This window comes from Parambassis ranga, chromosome 10 (genome assembly GCF_900634625.1).
Source record: "Parambassis ranga chromosome 10, fParRan2.1, whole genome shotgun sequence".
Taxonomy (NCBI): Eukaryota; Metazoa; Chordata; class Actinopteri; family Ambassidae; genus Parambassis; species Parambassis ranga.
Genome location: NC_041031.1, coordinates 14,801,604 through 14,814,211, shown reverse-complemented (window position 1 = coordinate 14,814,211; position 12,608 = coordinate 14,801,604). Strand labels below are relative to the sequence as shown.

At 42.3% G+C, this 12,608-nt stretch overlaps 2 protein-coding genes across 6 annotated transcripts; both read left to right on the top strand.

Moving 5' to 3' along the window:
* The first annotated feature begins 140 nt into the window (after positions 1-140).
* On the top strand, positions 141-7,640 carry rab41 (RAB41, member RAS oncogene family). 5 transcript variants are annotated; one of them, XR_003671350.1, is made up of 9 exons: positions 141-324; positions 1,430-1,488; positions 1,603-1,656; positions 1,951-2,056; positions 2,878-2,989; positions 3,443-3,536; positions 3,927-4,020; positions 4,645-4,711; positions 5,774-5,846. XR_003671350.1 is itself a non-coding variant. In XM_028416102.1 (8 exons), the coding sequence occupies exons 1-8, from the start codon at positions 246-248 to the stop codon at positions 5,836-5,838; spliced, it is 636 nt and encodes a 211-aa protein (XP_028271903.1). In that variant the 5' UTR covers positions 141-245; the 3' UTR covers positions 5,839-7,640. The 5 variants fall into 5 exon arrangements, 4 of the variants coding, with proteins under 4 accessions (XP_028271903.1, XP_028271902.1, XP_028271901.1 ...); XM_028416102.1 differs by lacking the exons at positions 1,951-2,056; positions 3,443-3,536 and adding an exon at positions 2,504-2,609 and having other exon boundaries at positions 5,774-7,640; XM_028416101.1 differs by lacking the exons at positions 1,951-2,056; positions 3,927-4,020 and adding an exon at positions 2,504-2,609 and having other exon boundaries at positions 5,774-7,640.
* Positions 7,641-9,107: 1,467 nt separating this feature from the next.
* Positions 9,108-12,541, top strand: stard14 (START domain containing 14). Its single transcript, XM_028416629.1, has 6 exons — positions 9,108-9,584; positions 9,678-9,825; positions 10,223-10,326; positions 10,461-10,578; positions 10,682-10,734; positions 11,522-12,541. Exons 1-6 carry the CDS (start codon positions 9,420-9,422, stop codon positions 11,780-11,782), a joined length of 849 nt encoding a protein of 282 aa, XP_028272430.1. The 5' UTR covers positions 9,108-9,419; the 3' UTR covers positions 11,783-12,541.
* The last annotated feature ends 67 nt before the right edge of the window (positions 12,542-12,608 follow it).

The window sequence follows — 12,608 nt, the reverse complement described above, 5'->3', positions numbered from 1 at the left end:
ACTGATGGTGCAAACAACTGATTTCATCTTGGAAGACATGGAATTTGTCGTATAAAATTATGGACTATGCATTTTCCTTCATTAAGTTGCGCTTTGTCGCCTCTTGGTTGCGCTATTTCCTACTGTATGCGTGAGAAAACAATAGAGCTCGCTAGTGCAGGCTAAAGATACAGTGCTTGGTCCTCTCCGGTCTAGACATAACATCATTAGCCGACTCAGCTAGTTAGCTGTTTATATTTGACAAAATGTCAACCACGACCGGCGGCGGAGAGTTTGGCAACCCTCTACGAAAGTTCAAGCTCGTCTTTCTGGGCGAACAGAGTGGTAAGTTGGGCACCATGAACTCAAACTCACCGTAAATTTGGTCGGATATGGGGAAATGTAAGAAGAAGTGGCAACATTAGCTAACTAGCTTCTCGGATTGGCGTTAGCAGGATGAAGTTATCCAGCGGATACCAACTACCAGTAATGATATGAATAATATATGAATATTTGTAATGTTAACAAAGTGTGCGAGGAAAAGAAGGATAAAGAAAGTGAACGTACCGATGTCCACACTGGCGATGATGTCATTGAGTAGCTGTCGTTCTCCAAGGGTAGCTGTTAGGCTAGCACACCTTGCTATTCGTCTTAATTACAACCAATGCCAAAAAAGGCAACAACATCGTGCCACAGCAGTCATGCTTGTGGTTTACCTGCATGTTTCTTTGCTGTCAAATAAAATCAATCAAACGTCGCTGTCGTTATTCAGAAAACTGGTGCGATGCATCAGCATCCTTTCACTAGCGTAGTTGAAGCTAGCGCATTACTTTTAGCTAGGAGCTAGCTTGCCTGAAACAGACTAGCAGAAACGTCAGTAATAAGTCATATTTGCCCGTTTAAACTTTAATGCGATTATCAAAGTTTTGTTTCGAATCAGGTTCAAGATGAAAATGGGGAATAAAGTGGGACTACCCTCATTTGTCAGTTAAGCGTTGTTTAAGTCGTTAGCTGTTAGCTTCCCGCAGCAGCATCTTGCAGAGCCACGTCGGCCACTAGTCTGGGAACAGACCAGTCGGCCTTTTCCCCACGTCATTAATGTTCAGTTTCAGCGAATGACATGATTAAACATAACTTGTTTTTAGGAGTGTTTGTGTAATATTGTAGCTGTAGTCCCGCATCCTAACACAAATGTTCAGGAGTGAAGTCATCTTAATTTTTCTACATTTTGTGGCTCCACCCATATTGCCAGCTCAGCGTGTGGGTTCAGCAGTCCACACTGCATCAGTGATGATAGCAGTGTACTCACCATGTGATGTCATGAAGTCGTATTGATTTTATTTCTTCATATAACACAACATTAGAATGTGTATGATCTGGGTATTTAACCTTAAGAAGGCTTGACAGATCTTGTGTTAACTATTTCTAAACTGTGCTTGTGTCTGTACAGTTGGGAAGACCTCACTGATCACCAGGTTTATGTATGACAGTTTTGACAACACTTATCAGGTAAAAAGACATTAGGTGTGCTCTAATCTTTTGTCAGTAAATTATTACATATAGAATCATTTTTTGGCACGATTAATGTGCTGATAACCATGTTTGATTGTAACTGTCTTACAGGCAACAATTGGCATTGACTTTTTGTCAAAAACCATGTACCTAGAAGACCGCACGGTGAGCCCTGCATACTTTATTGTGATTTTTATCATTCCCCTCAGAGATATTAAAACTCTTAAAAAATGCATGCATCTGCTTTTTATGTGGTAGCTTCCATTTTATGTCCTCACCAGTTCACATTGTGTTTGTACATTATCCTAGATTGTGCCTTTCGTTGTGTTGAACATGTGATCATGTATTTTACTTTCCATCATTATGTCAAGATTTTGTTTTGTTTCCATCCCCTGGCTGGATCATGAAATGCCCCCCTTCCCCTCTCGATCCCCACATTTGTTTCATGGCTGGCCACAGATTCGGCTGCAGCTCTGGGACACAGCTGGACAGGAACGTTTCCGCAGCCTCATCCCCAGTTACATCCGCGACTCAGCTGCCGCTGTGGTGGTTTATGACATAGCCAGTAGGTATCATGGCCTTGCCTCTCCTCCTTGTCCTTCACTTAGTATGTGGAAGGGCAGAATACATGAGCAAGCTAGCCTGGCAAGACCCGCTGGAGAGCATGAAAAGGATTCATTCCAGTCTGTCTGCATCAGCTGTAGTGATGCTTAAGCGTTCCTCCAGAAGCATTCTTGGGGGTCCGTGTCGACAGATGTCACTTCCTGGGTAGAGATCGGCCTCAGTAATGATTCAGCGGGCCTTCTTATTTGCATAACGCTCATCATTTCTGAGCCTTCTGCATTTGAAGGATTCCTGTGATTCCTCCATGAAAAGGCCGTTCTCCTCTTTGCTGCTTGGCTTGCAGTTCCTTTGTGTCTGTCCTGTTCTTCAGTTTTCTCGTTCCTCCTTTCGTCTCTCTTTATCTCTCTCCTTTTTGTCCTGTTTTTTTCTCTTACATTCCAATCCTCAGGTCCGGCTCCAACTTTGGGACACTGCTGGACAGGAGCGCTTTCGTAGCCTAATTCCCAGCTACATCCGTGATTCTACCATTGCTGTGGTTGTTTATGACATCACCAGTGAGTCAGGGCTGTAATCTAACCTGTTTGTAGGGGCTAGATGTCTTGGCTGTTAGTAGATGAGTCTCTAAATATATTTTCTATTTTCTATCTTCTACTCTGGATACTTCTGCTTACTAACATGTGAATACAAGCACTTCTTACATAAGATGCTCTCATGAGTAGTAAATACTTTGAACTGTAGCTAATGTGACAGATGTATTGATTAGTTCAGTCTTTGGCTGATTAGTACAATCATTTTGTGTTTTTTTACATTTTTTATTTGCAGATCTTAATTCATTCCAGCAAACCTCAAAATGGATCGATGATGTCAGAACAGAGAGGGGAAGTGATGTCATCATCATGCTCGTTGGGAATAAAACGGACCTGGCGGATAAAAGGTACACCGTTGTGTGAGGTGTGGGTGAATGTAATGATGACTTTATGATAGTTTTAGCTTACAAAGACTGTTAAATAATGTAGTTTTTATTTTAATTGATTTACTTGATGGCCAGAAATACGTGTGTTACTGTAGTGCAGTATGTTGTAGTTTATAAACTCTGCCAAAGCCTGGAATCCCATTTTTCTTCCCTTCAGTGCATCTCATCCTATTTTGACTGGTGTCATTCCTTGTTATGTTACATACTCCAGCCTTTTATTAGTGATTTACATATTTATTCTTTGTTATGATTTGATCATATTTCTGTTCTGCCTTTTGCCTGGTGTGTTTTCCTCATGTCATTTTGATTGATTTTTTTTTTTTTAATTTTATTTGTGTGTGTGTTTCTCTCAACATTACATTTCCACCCACCCCACCTCCCCTTCCCCCCCTCCCCTTCCTGGGACCATGGCAGGCAAGTTTCTGTTGAGGCGGCAGAGAGGAAAGCTCGTGAGCTCAATGTGATGTACATAGAGACCAGTGCCAAGGCTGGCTATAACGTCAAACAGGTTGGTGTTCAGCGGCAGCAGGTGTAACACTGACAAAATGATCATTACGTCCCATAGGACAGGAAGGCGGCTCGCCTGGGACACCTGGAATATGGTGCCTCTCCATGTATTCATTCATCATATGGATTAGAAAGAGGCTGTTGAATGAACTGAGTCGATTTCCTGCTGCTTTGTCTTTACTCAGCACAGCAGCTTCTCTTTTTTGTCTACTTCCCTGTCTGTCTGAGATACTAACATCTTTCTTTTTTCCACTCAAAATGCCTTATTCTGAGCTGTGTTTGTTTCTCTCTTCATCTACTTTTTATCCCTTTGGCCTGTCCTCTTTGCGATGTTCCTTTCCATATCTGTCTGTTCGTCCATCCCCCCCCCTTTCTGCTTTCATCGGAGCAGACAGATCACCACGGAGGAGGGCGAGCAGAGAGCTAAGGAACTCAATGTCATGTTCATTGAAACCAGCGCAAAGACTGGCTACAATGTCAAACAGGTAGCGATTCTGTTTTCTCAGGGTAGCTGAGCTGATTCTTCCATCAAAACCTGCACTTCACTCCTTCTGCTTTCCTTTTGTTTTTCCACTGCTGTGGCTTGTCACTGTGTTCTCTGTTAGCCTCGTAGAGGTTTCAGTGTGGTTTCACATGCTCTGCACAGGTTTGCTGCTGCTGCTGTGTTTCATTCTGCTCAAGTAATTTTTTTGTCACTAAAAAATGTAGCTTTCACAGCATTTCTGTGAATATAAATAGTTGCTGAATGGAGGAAGTTAGCATGGCAACATGATGTATCACTGCTTCAACTGCTTCTTGTGTTTGCCTTCATGCAATGAAATGTATGATTTAGGTGTGACTAGTTATTATAACTTGGATCACTTGCTGTCTGTGGATGGGCTGGATTATATGACACCTAACATTCAAAAAAATATAAACAGTCGATGCACTCCAAATAAACAGGCAGTTATTTTATGTGTAGTTTACTTATTGAATTAGCAGATATAATGTTGAATTTTATGATTTTCTCCATATCATCCACCCCTGGTTGACAGCATTATAATGTACAGCATGTCCCATTCTAGTAAGTCTAATGTGTTCAACTGTTTAATTCTCACTTTGTATTAAAGCTGTTCCGACGCGTTGCTGCTGCATTGCCTGGGATGGATAGTACACCAGAGAAGAGCAAAGAGGACAGTATCCTTTTCATGTCACGTTTTTACATAGGTTGTCATATGATTGGTGTTTAATGCTTTGACTTAAGTTTTAAAAATGCTATATTCTTTTTAAGATAAGATAAGATACGATAAAACTTTATTAATCCCGAAGGAAATTCTTGTGCCAGAGGTATCAAGTCACAATAAATGCAGTTAAGTACAGAGTATAAGAGTATAAGTGTCACTATAATCCAAAAAAGAGTACAGTACGCAGTATGAGCACAATATATGATACATGGATACAAATATGGAGATGTAAGGTGCTAAGTAAACATAATATAGACAAGTGGAGGGAATGACAGTGATGCCTGACATGATTATCTAGCGCTTCTCCCTACAGAAAGGGGAGGAGTTATACAGTCTGATGGCCACTGGCAGGAAGGACCTCCTGTGGCGTTCTGTGCTGCTCCTCAGTAGTCTCAGTCTACCACTGAATGTGCTCCTGTAGGACAGCAGTGTGTCGTGCAGGGGGTGGTTGCTGTTAATAATAGGAATAAAAACATTAGGAGTCAGCCAGTTTTGAGTCAAAGCACTGTTACAGCTGTCACATGGAGCATTTGTCTTCAGGTTTGTTTGTTTTTGGTAAGATTTAGAGGATACATTGGTTTTTGGTTGTCTATTTCTCAATTGTGGCAACAGTTACTGACAGAAGCTAGCTTATTTAGTGAATTGATGCCAAATGCCATGTGTGATTCGGCCGTGGCTCAGGTGGTAAAGCAAGGAGTCCACTAGCGTTGGGTGCACATGTTGATGTACCCACAGGGAAAACATGTAATTTGAGGTTGCTGCCGTTGGTAGGCGAGCACGGTGCATGGCAGCTCTTGCCATCGAATGCACTGACTTGCTAAAATAGGGCCCAGTTTATGCTTTAAAATGATCCTTTTAATAATTTATTGATTGAAAAGTTGGCAAGCCGGTAACAAGCTGAGAATGTTCTGAACAGAAAAGAAGCTTCCCCGATGAGCTGACAGATAGCACTGCAGAAAATGTGGAAGTAAAAAGTGCAATTCATTGACTGTGTTTCTTAACCATCGTCTCTCAGTGATCGACATCAAACTGGAGAAACAACCAGAGATGACTGTAACCGAGAGCAGCTGCTCATGCTAGTACACCTCACTCCCCTCCACACCCAGCCTGTCTCCTCCCCACCAACAGCTTGTCTCTCAGTGGCCACTCTCTCCACCCTTGGCACACTGCCTTTGGGATGGAGGACTTGTCTTTTTTTTTCTTCCCCCCTCCTCCTCCTTTTCAACTCAGTGACTTTTCAGAGTAATCGTGTGGATGTGCATTACTGTATTGACACAGATTATCTGGGGGGAAAATGGTTCAAAAGTAAAATTTAAAACAAGGAATAAGTTCAACGATATGTTCAGATTTTCATCCAGTTGCATGGCATTATATAGAATCGCAGACTGACCATAGCTAACCGCTCTTGAGTTATTGCACAGTTCCGAATCTTAGTGCTGTTACTCTCGTTGTTGTAAAGTAAAACTGCTTGGAATTATTTAAATGACTCTGCAAGGTTGAGTTCTTTGCCCAATGTGTTTTACTTGGAATCTTATTCTGTGTCATTTCTTGACTTATTTTGAGGAAATGGAGACAGGCTCGTTACCAGTGAATACACACCTTTTACTAATTACTGCATTACACTCAAATAAAGCCTTTTCACTGATGAGGGTCAGTGGAAACATTTGTCATGCATTACCTATCTGCAGGCTTAAACAGCAGTGTGTTAAAAAGACCACATTAACCTAATTTAGGATGGTCCTGCCGCAGGATGTGCAGTGAGGACATAGATGTCAGTCATCATCAAAGGGAAGCCTGATACCCCAGAATTACTAACCTGAAACTATGTCTGCATTAAAACTACAGCAGCTGTAAATCAGCTGCACACATACTAACACATCAGGTCTACAGTTATTAGGTATGAAATTAAAAACAAAGTCAAGTCAAGTCACTTGGGTCGCTACGACTTACCCACCATTTCATCCATAAGTTGTGTTGTGTTGATTACACTATTGCAAGAACATGCAGCATGCTCACCATGCAGGATTTATATGGATAAGAACACAGATGCCTTGCTTGTTTGTTCACCAACGTTGTGCACTGAATCAAGCCACAATATTGTAAAAAAAAAATATCAAAAGAAGCCTGCTGACTGGTTCATGGCTTCGACTTGTTGTTTTGTAGAGCTGGTAGATAGACATCCTCAGATACAGCTATAGCTTTCTAACACCCTTGCTGTAAAAAAAAAAGTGCAGAGAAGTTAGTTGCAGTGTCCTTTGCTGTATTGCTATATTGCCTGCGTAGGACTGTTGGTTTTATGCGTTTTATTTATTTTGTAACTTACAGATAAACATTGTACGCTTGACCAAAAGTACCGATGCTGACACGCATGTTGAAAGATTATTTTATTTATTGTTTGCGTGTCTGCTGGGGCTCCACCTAAAGGTGACGTTTTAGGCCTGGTGATGTTTTTTTTATTTGTTTCTTTTTTTCACTGTAGTCAGTAGCTTGGTTTACAGTCACAGGTAAAGGCTGCACCATCTTCACACACACACACACTCAACTAACTTAGCCATAGCACAACAAAAGACACTGGTCATTTGCTGTAGCTTGTTTTAAAATGTCAGCTTTTTAAAAAATGGGATTTGAAGGTTTAAGTATTTGATTAAATCACAAAGCACCATTCTAACATGAGCAGCTCTTCTATTACTTGTCAGTGACTAAATACTCAGCTTTGTGCTCTTCTGAATTGTGTCTGTCCATTTGAAATATGATGTCTACTTCGTGTTTAGCAAGGTTTGTGTGAATAATGTACTATTACTATCTTATGTATAAAAAGGAGAGTTAATGAAACACAAGTGTAGACCTATCACATGGAATCAAATAAAGATATTTCACCAAAATCTCTGCTTCGGTTTATCTGTCAAGAACACACAGTCAGCCATAAGTTCCATGTCACTGTCATGTTGGTGTTAGGGTGTATTCATCATGCAGTACCTGAAGTGAAGGTGGGAAACCTGCCAGATGTACAGTAGGTGTGTGTGTGTGTGTGTGTCACAAGTCACTAATGTAGACTGAAACTACTCATTGAGAAACAATGCAGGCAGGAATCGTTACGACAGACAGGTGTGGCCACCTGTCAGCATGAGACTGCAATATATTTATATACATACATATTTACACATATTTTTTTAGGATTTAGGGAAACAAAAATATATACATAGCCCAAGAAGGGAAGACACAAGAAACAATCTCCATGAGGGTCACCCAGTGAGAGAATGGAGGATGACAGAACGAGACTGGTCCTACCCTCATCCCCCATGAATCTCTAAAGAAAGAACTGGGGGGGGGGGCATACCATATATGCATTTTTGAACTATTGCTGTACTTTGTTTAGAAGAAGTTTGATCCATCACAAATTCAGCTTAAAGTCTTGTTTCTACTGTTGGGACCTGTTGAGAATCTGCTTTATTTCACCAACATCACGCACATCCATAGACCTAGAGAACACAAAGGTGAGATAATCAGGGCTGTTATGTAAACATAAAAAGGGCTGTATAGTGTATAAGATAAACTAATATATACATACACTACCGTTCAAAAGTTTGGGGGTCACTTGGAAAGTAATCAGACATACAGTCTAGACATTGTTAATGTGGTAAATGACTATTCTAGTTAGAAAAGGCTGATTTTTAATGGAATATATACAAAGGTATACAGAGGCCCTTTTCCAGCAACCATCACTCCTGTGTTGTAATGGTGCATTCTGTTAGCTAATCTTGTTAAAAAGGCTAATTGATTATTAGAAAACTCCTGTGAAATTATGTTAGCACAGCTGAACTGTTATGCTGATCAGAGAAGCTGGAGAGAGACCCCAAAGAGAACTGGCCTGGTGACCCCAAACCTTTGAACTGTAGTGTATGTATCTATGCAATATGCTATGATAACAAAATATAAAACTTTGTAAAGGTCAAGTTTAGTAAGTTATAAAAAATATTGGATAAACATCACTGATACCTGATCTTTGACTGTAGCTGTCTTTCGTTAATATAGAAATGCCTCCATTACTGTCACTTACTGAATTTAATTCAGTTGAGACTTCATTAGAATATGTATTTTTCTAGGACTGGTCACAGATACTCCACTCACTGTTTTCTGGTTTTATTGTTTAACACTTACAGTCGTGATGATGATACCCTGGATGCATCAACACTGAGCAATTCACACCTGCCCACTCCCCTCGGCCGCCCACAGCGTCCAGCCTCCCGCACGCAGCCCTGCCTTTGTCCCGGCGTCCTCTGGTATCACTTTCACTCTATAGAAGCTGTGTTGTTTGGCTAAAGGGTCGTAAACAACTGGATTAACCTCTGTGGTGCTTTCTTGCGAGGGTGGGGTTCATCTTTTTTTTTACGCACACCTGGACACAGGAAGTGCCGTGACGTCAGCAGGAGAGGCGTCAGAAGGAATGGCTCAGGAATCCAGCACAGGAATCCGGCTCGACCTGATCTGTGACCAGCGCGCATATAACCGTGTGAGCAGAGGCGCACAGGCACAGAAGCCTCAGACCTTCAGATCCTCAGGCCCTCAGGCAGGTGGGACAGGAGAGCAGCGTGGACCGCGGAGCGCCGAGCCGGACTTCTGAGTTTTTAAAGGAGGAGAGAGTTGTTTTAAACTTCTTAAATATGTCGAGTATTTTACCTGACGAGGTAGCCTTTGCTGATTTCAAGAAACAGTGTTTATCCACCGAGAATTGGCTCAACAAGTATGACAGCAATGGGATGCAGGTGTGGGTGGAAGTTAACCCCGCAAATAAAGGAAACCACGTCCCCAAAGTCCACAAAATCAAGGTGAGTTCACTTTCAAATCAGCTCCACTGGCAGCCTGTGTCTGAACACCTGCAGGACCCGCTGTCAACCTTTGATTGTGTGTTTGTGTTTCAGTGCAAAATGACGATTAAAGATGTGTCAGCTGCCACGATGTACGACGTGCTGCATGACGGCCAGTACCGCAAGAAGTGGGACCCCGCCATGCTGGAGAGCTTTGACATCGCCAGGCTGTCTGATAACGCTGATGTGGGCTACTACTCATGTAAGGACTCCTACGTGTGTGTGTGTGTGTGTGTGTGTGTGTGTCATCTGAAAACCGTTAGGCCTGACTCAGTTGGCAGGCACAGTGCTTGAAGACCCTGACAAAGACACAATAAGTGTGTTCCTTAGTGGTGCACTGTGTCACTATTGGAGTCCATCAGCATCAAATCATATTTACTTATGCAAATTGTTTTATTTCATGATTAAAACCTGTTGCTTCTGTTTACACGTCCCTCCCGGTTCCACCCTTAGTGATGAAGATCGCACACAGGCTCCGTGTTACACTTGTGTATTTATTGCCATAGCAAGTGTGCGCTGCAGTTGTTGTCACACACTGGAGTTGTCACAGTGGGTCTGCCATAACATAACCACATGTTTATTTCTCTGTCTCTCTGCAGGGCTTTGTCCAAAACCAATAAAAAACAGAGATGTGGTGACTCTGCGCTCCTGGCAGGTGATGGATGACGAGTACATTATCATTAACTTCTCGGTCAAACACCCGGTATGTATGTCGTCTCCTGCACGCACACACACAAACACACAAACACACTTGACTGCTGCCCTGGTCCTACAACACCTGTTGTCTCAGTGTTTTAAATGTTGCTGTTCTCATCATCTGTTTTGTTCCGGTCACAGAAATATTCGCCTCGCAGCGACCTTGTGAGAGCCATTTCTCTCCTGACTGGCTATTACATCCAGCCCACCGGACCAAACAGCTGCACCTTCATATACCTTTCACAAGCTGACCCCAAAGGTACACACACACACCTACACACACACTACCTCTGACACCTCTTCGTGTGTTTGTGCTGCACATTTTCCACAGTCATTTTTAAAAGTTTGTGTGTTCTCTCCAGGCTCTCTTCCTAAATGGGTGGTGAACAAAGCGTCCCAGGTCCTGGCTCCACGGGTATGTAACGTTACACAACGTCTGTCACAGACTACTCACAGCTGCATGTTTGCTTACTTCCTGTGGAAAGTGGAAAGGATTGATACAGAGTATGAGTGTGCCTGACATGACTGTGTATGTGTGTGTAAGAGGTGTGTGCATGAGGGAGTGGGGGTTTCATGTGTCTTAAAGGACAATGGTAACCATAGAAACTAAAGTTAAGAGCCCAGACCTGGTAAAGGCTGCTGACAAAGGAGGATCTCAGACTGAGCTGGTGCCTTGCTCTCCTGGCAGAACTTGTTCCTCAGGTTTCATATCTTTCGCACATTGAAAGTATTTAGACCAAAGTGTATCACTGTGTGCGAGGAACTTGGAGAGGCTTGTGCCTTTGACGACACACAACTTCTTCACTGGTAACAGTCGTTTATACAAACACAAAGAATATTAAAAAAAAAAAGTTTAGTTTCATGGCTCTGCTGCCAGTTTGGTTTATGAAAATTCTTTAATTAATTAGTTAATAGGTCAACAACAGGTCTTGTTGTTTTTTGTGCAAATGAAATGTGTCAGTCTGAAACAGGGAGACTGTTTTGTTTGCTGAGCCAGATTCTGCACACAATCTGGAAGTATTTGTGTTTAAGCATGTTCTGAGTCACAGGGCTTTAAATAGTTAACAGCTTGCCATAATCTGCTACATTGTGTTTTGCAACTTGTTTTATCTTCAGCCTGGTTGACTGATACTGAAGGTGTGGTGTAGTCCTCATTGTTGCCCTGTGGCCCTCTGATAATCGTATCGTCTCTCCCTCTCCAGGTGATGAAGAGTGTGCACAAGGCGGGACAGAACTACCCCGAGTGGAAGCAGCAGAACTCTCCTGACCAGAAGCCCTGGCTGTACCCGGAGCAGAGCACCCTGCCCATGATGAACCCTGCTGAACTGTCCATACAGAGAGCAGACTCGCTAGAAAATGTGGACGAAACCTCTAAGAAGGACGCACAGGACAGCGAGGACAGCAGCTTAAACACATCAGGGTGGCAGGTAGAAGGCTCACCGAGGGGGACTGTGTACAGATAAGACTTGAGCCCTGATCCTCAAAAAACAAAAAACAAAAAAAAAGTGTGCCTTTTGGGATGAGCAAGAGTATGAAGTGTTTACAGCTGTCTGACCATGGACGGACACGAGCACAGATCAAGCTCACCTCAGTGTATGTGGAACTAAGCTAAACCCCTCTGCAGTGTTCATCGTGGTGTCAGGTCTTTACAGCCTGGAGGTGTTGATTGTGCCAGCGCTACATTGTCTTAGCTGCAGCTATGTAAATGCTCACGTGGGTTTCCAGCCGTGCCTTGTTATCTGTGACTGTGAAAGGTAATTATTTTTTTATGAACTGCTATATATTAAAAACACAAGGCCCCCTCTGGAGACTATACCAGGCACACACACTTACTTTAACATGAGGCCGCTCATGATGAAAAGCTTCTCTTTGGTTGTTGATGCTGTTTTTAAATGTGAATAGTTGTGTATTTTTGCATCGATTGTGATGTTGTGCACCGTTAAAATGTATGTGTTAGATACAGATGCTAAGCCTTGCATTGAGGGGAATCGGAATCATGATGGGTAACGTACATAGCAAGGTTTGCATTTTGTCTGAAGGATTGGAATGACCATTATCTTATTTTTATTTATTTATTTGATGTTACTGTAAAGTCAGATGTTGGAGAATAGGCCCCTGGAATGAAGCCCTGCAGGCTGAGATCAGTTGCTATTTTCTTGTTAAGATATTTAAGAATGTGGCAGTCTTTAACTTTTTTTTGTAAATAAACCTTACAAGGTTAACGTGTTTAAGTAATCGCCGTCTTTGACCGAAACTAACCTACAGAGCGGAACAAGTTTTGCTGCTTGT

Excerpts from the sequence above, each read along its gene's own strand:
- rab41 (XM_028416102.1), top strand. The coding sequence starts at position 246 with ATGTCAACCACGACCGGCGGCGGAGAGTTTGGCAACCCTCTACGAAAG. Across the intron at positions 1,489-1,602 it reads GTTTTGACAACACTTATCAG|GCAACAATTGGCATTGACTT; the intron begins GTAAAAAGACAT and ends ACTGTCTTACAG. Across the intron at positions 2,610-2,877 it reads GGTTGTTTATGACATCACCA|ATCTTAATTCATTCCAGCAA; the intron begins GTGAGTCAGGGC and ends TTTTATTTGCAG.
- stard14 (XM_028416629.1), top strand. The coding sequence starts at position 9,420 with ATGTCGAGTATTTTACCTGACGAGGTAGCCTTTGCTGATTTCAAGAAA. Across the intron at positions 9,585-9,677 it reads CCAAAGTCCACAAAATCAAG|TGCAAAATGACGATTAAAGA; the intron begins GTGAGTTCACTT and ends TTTGTGTTTCAG. Across the intron at positions 9,826-10,222 it reads TGATGTGGGCTACTACTCAT|GGCTTTGTCCAAAACCAATA; the intron begins GTAAGGACTCCT and ends GTCTCTCTGCAG.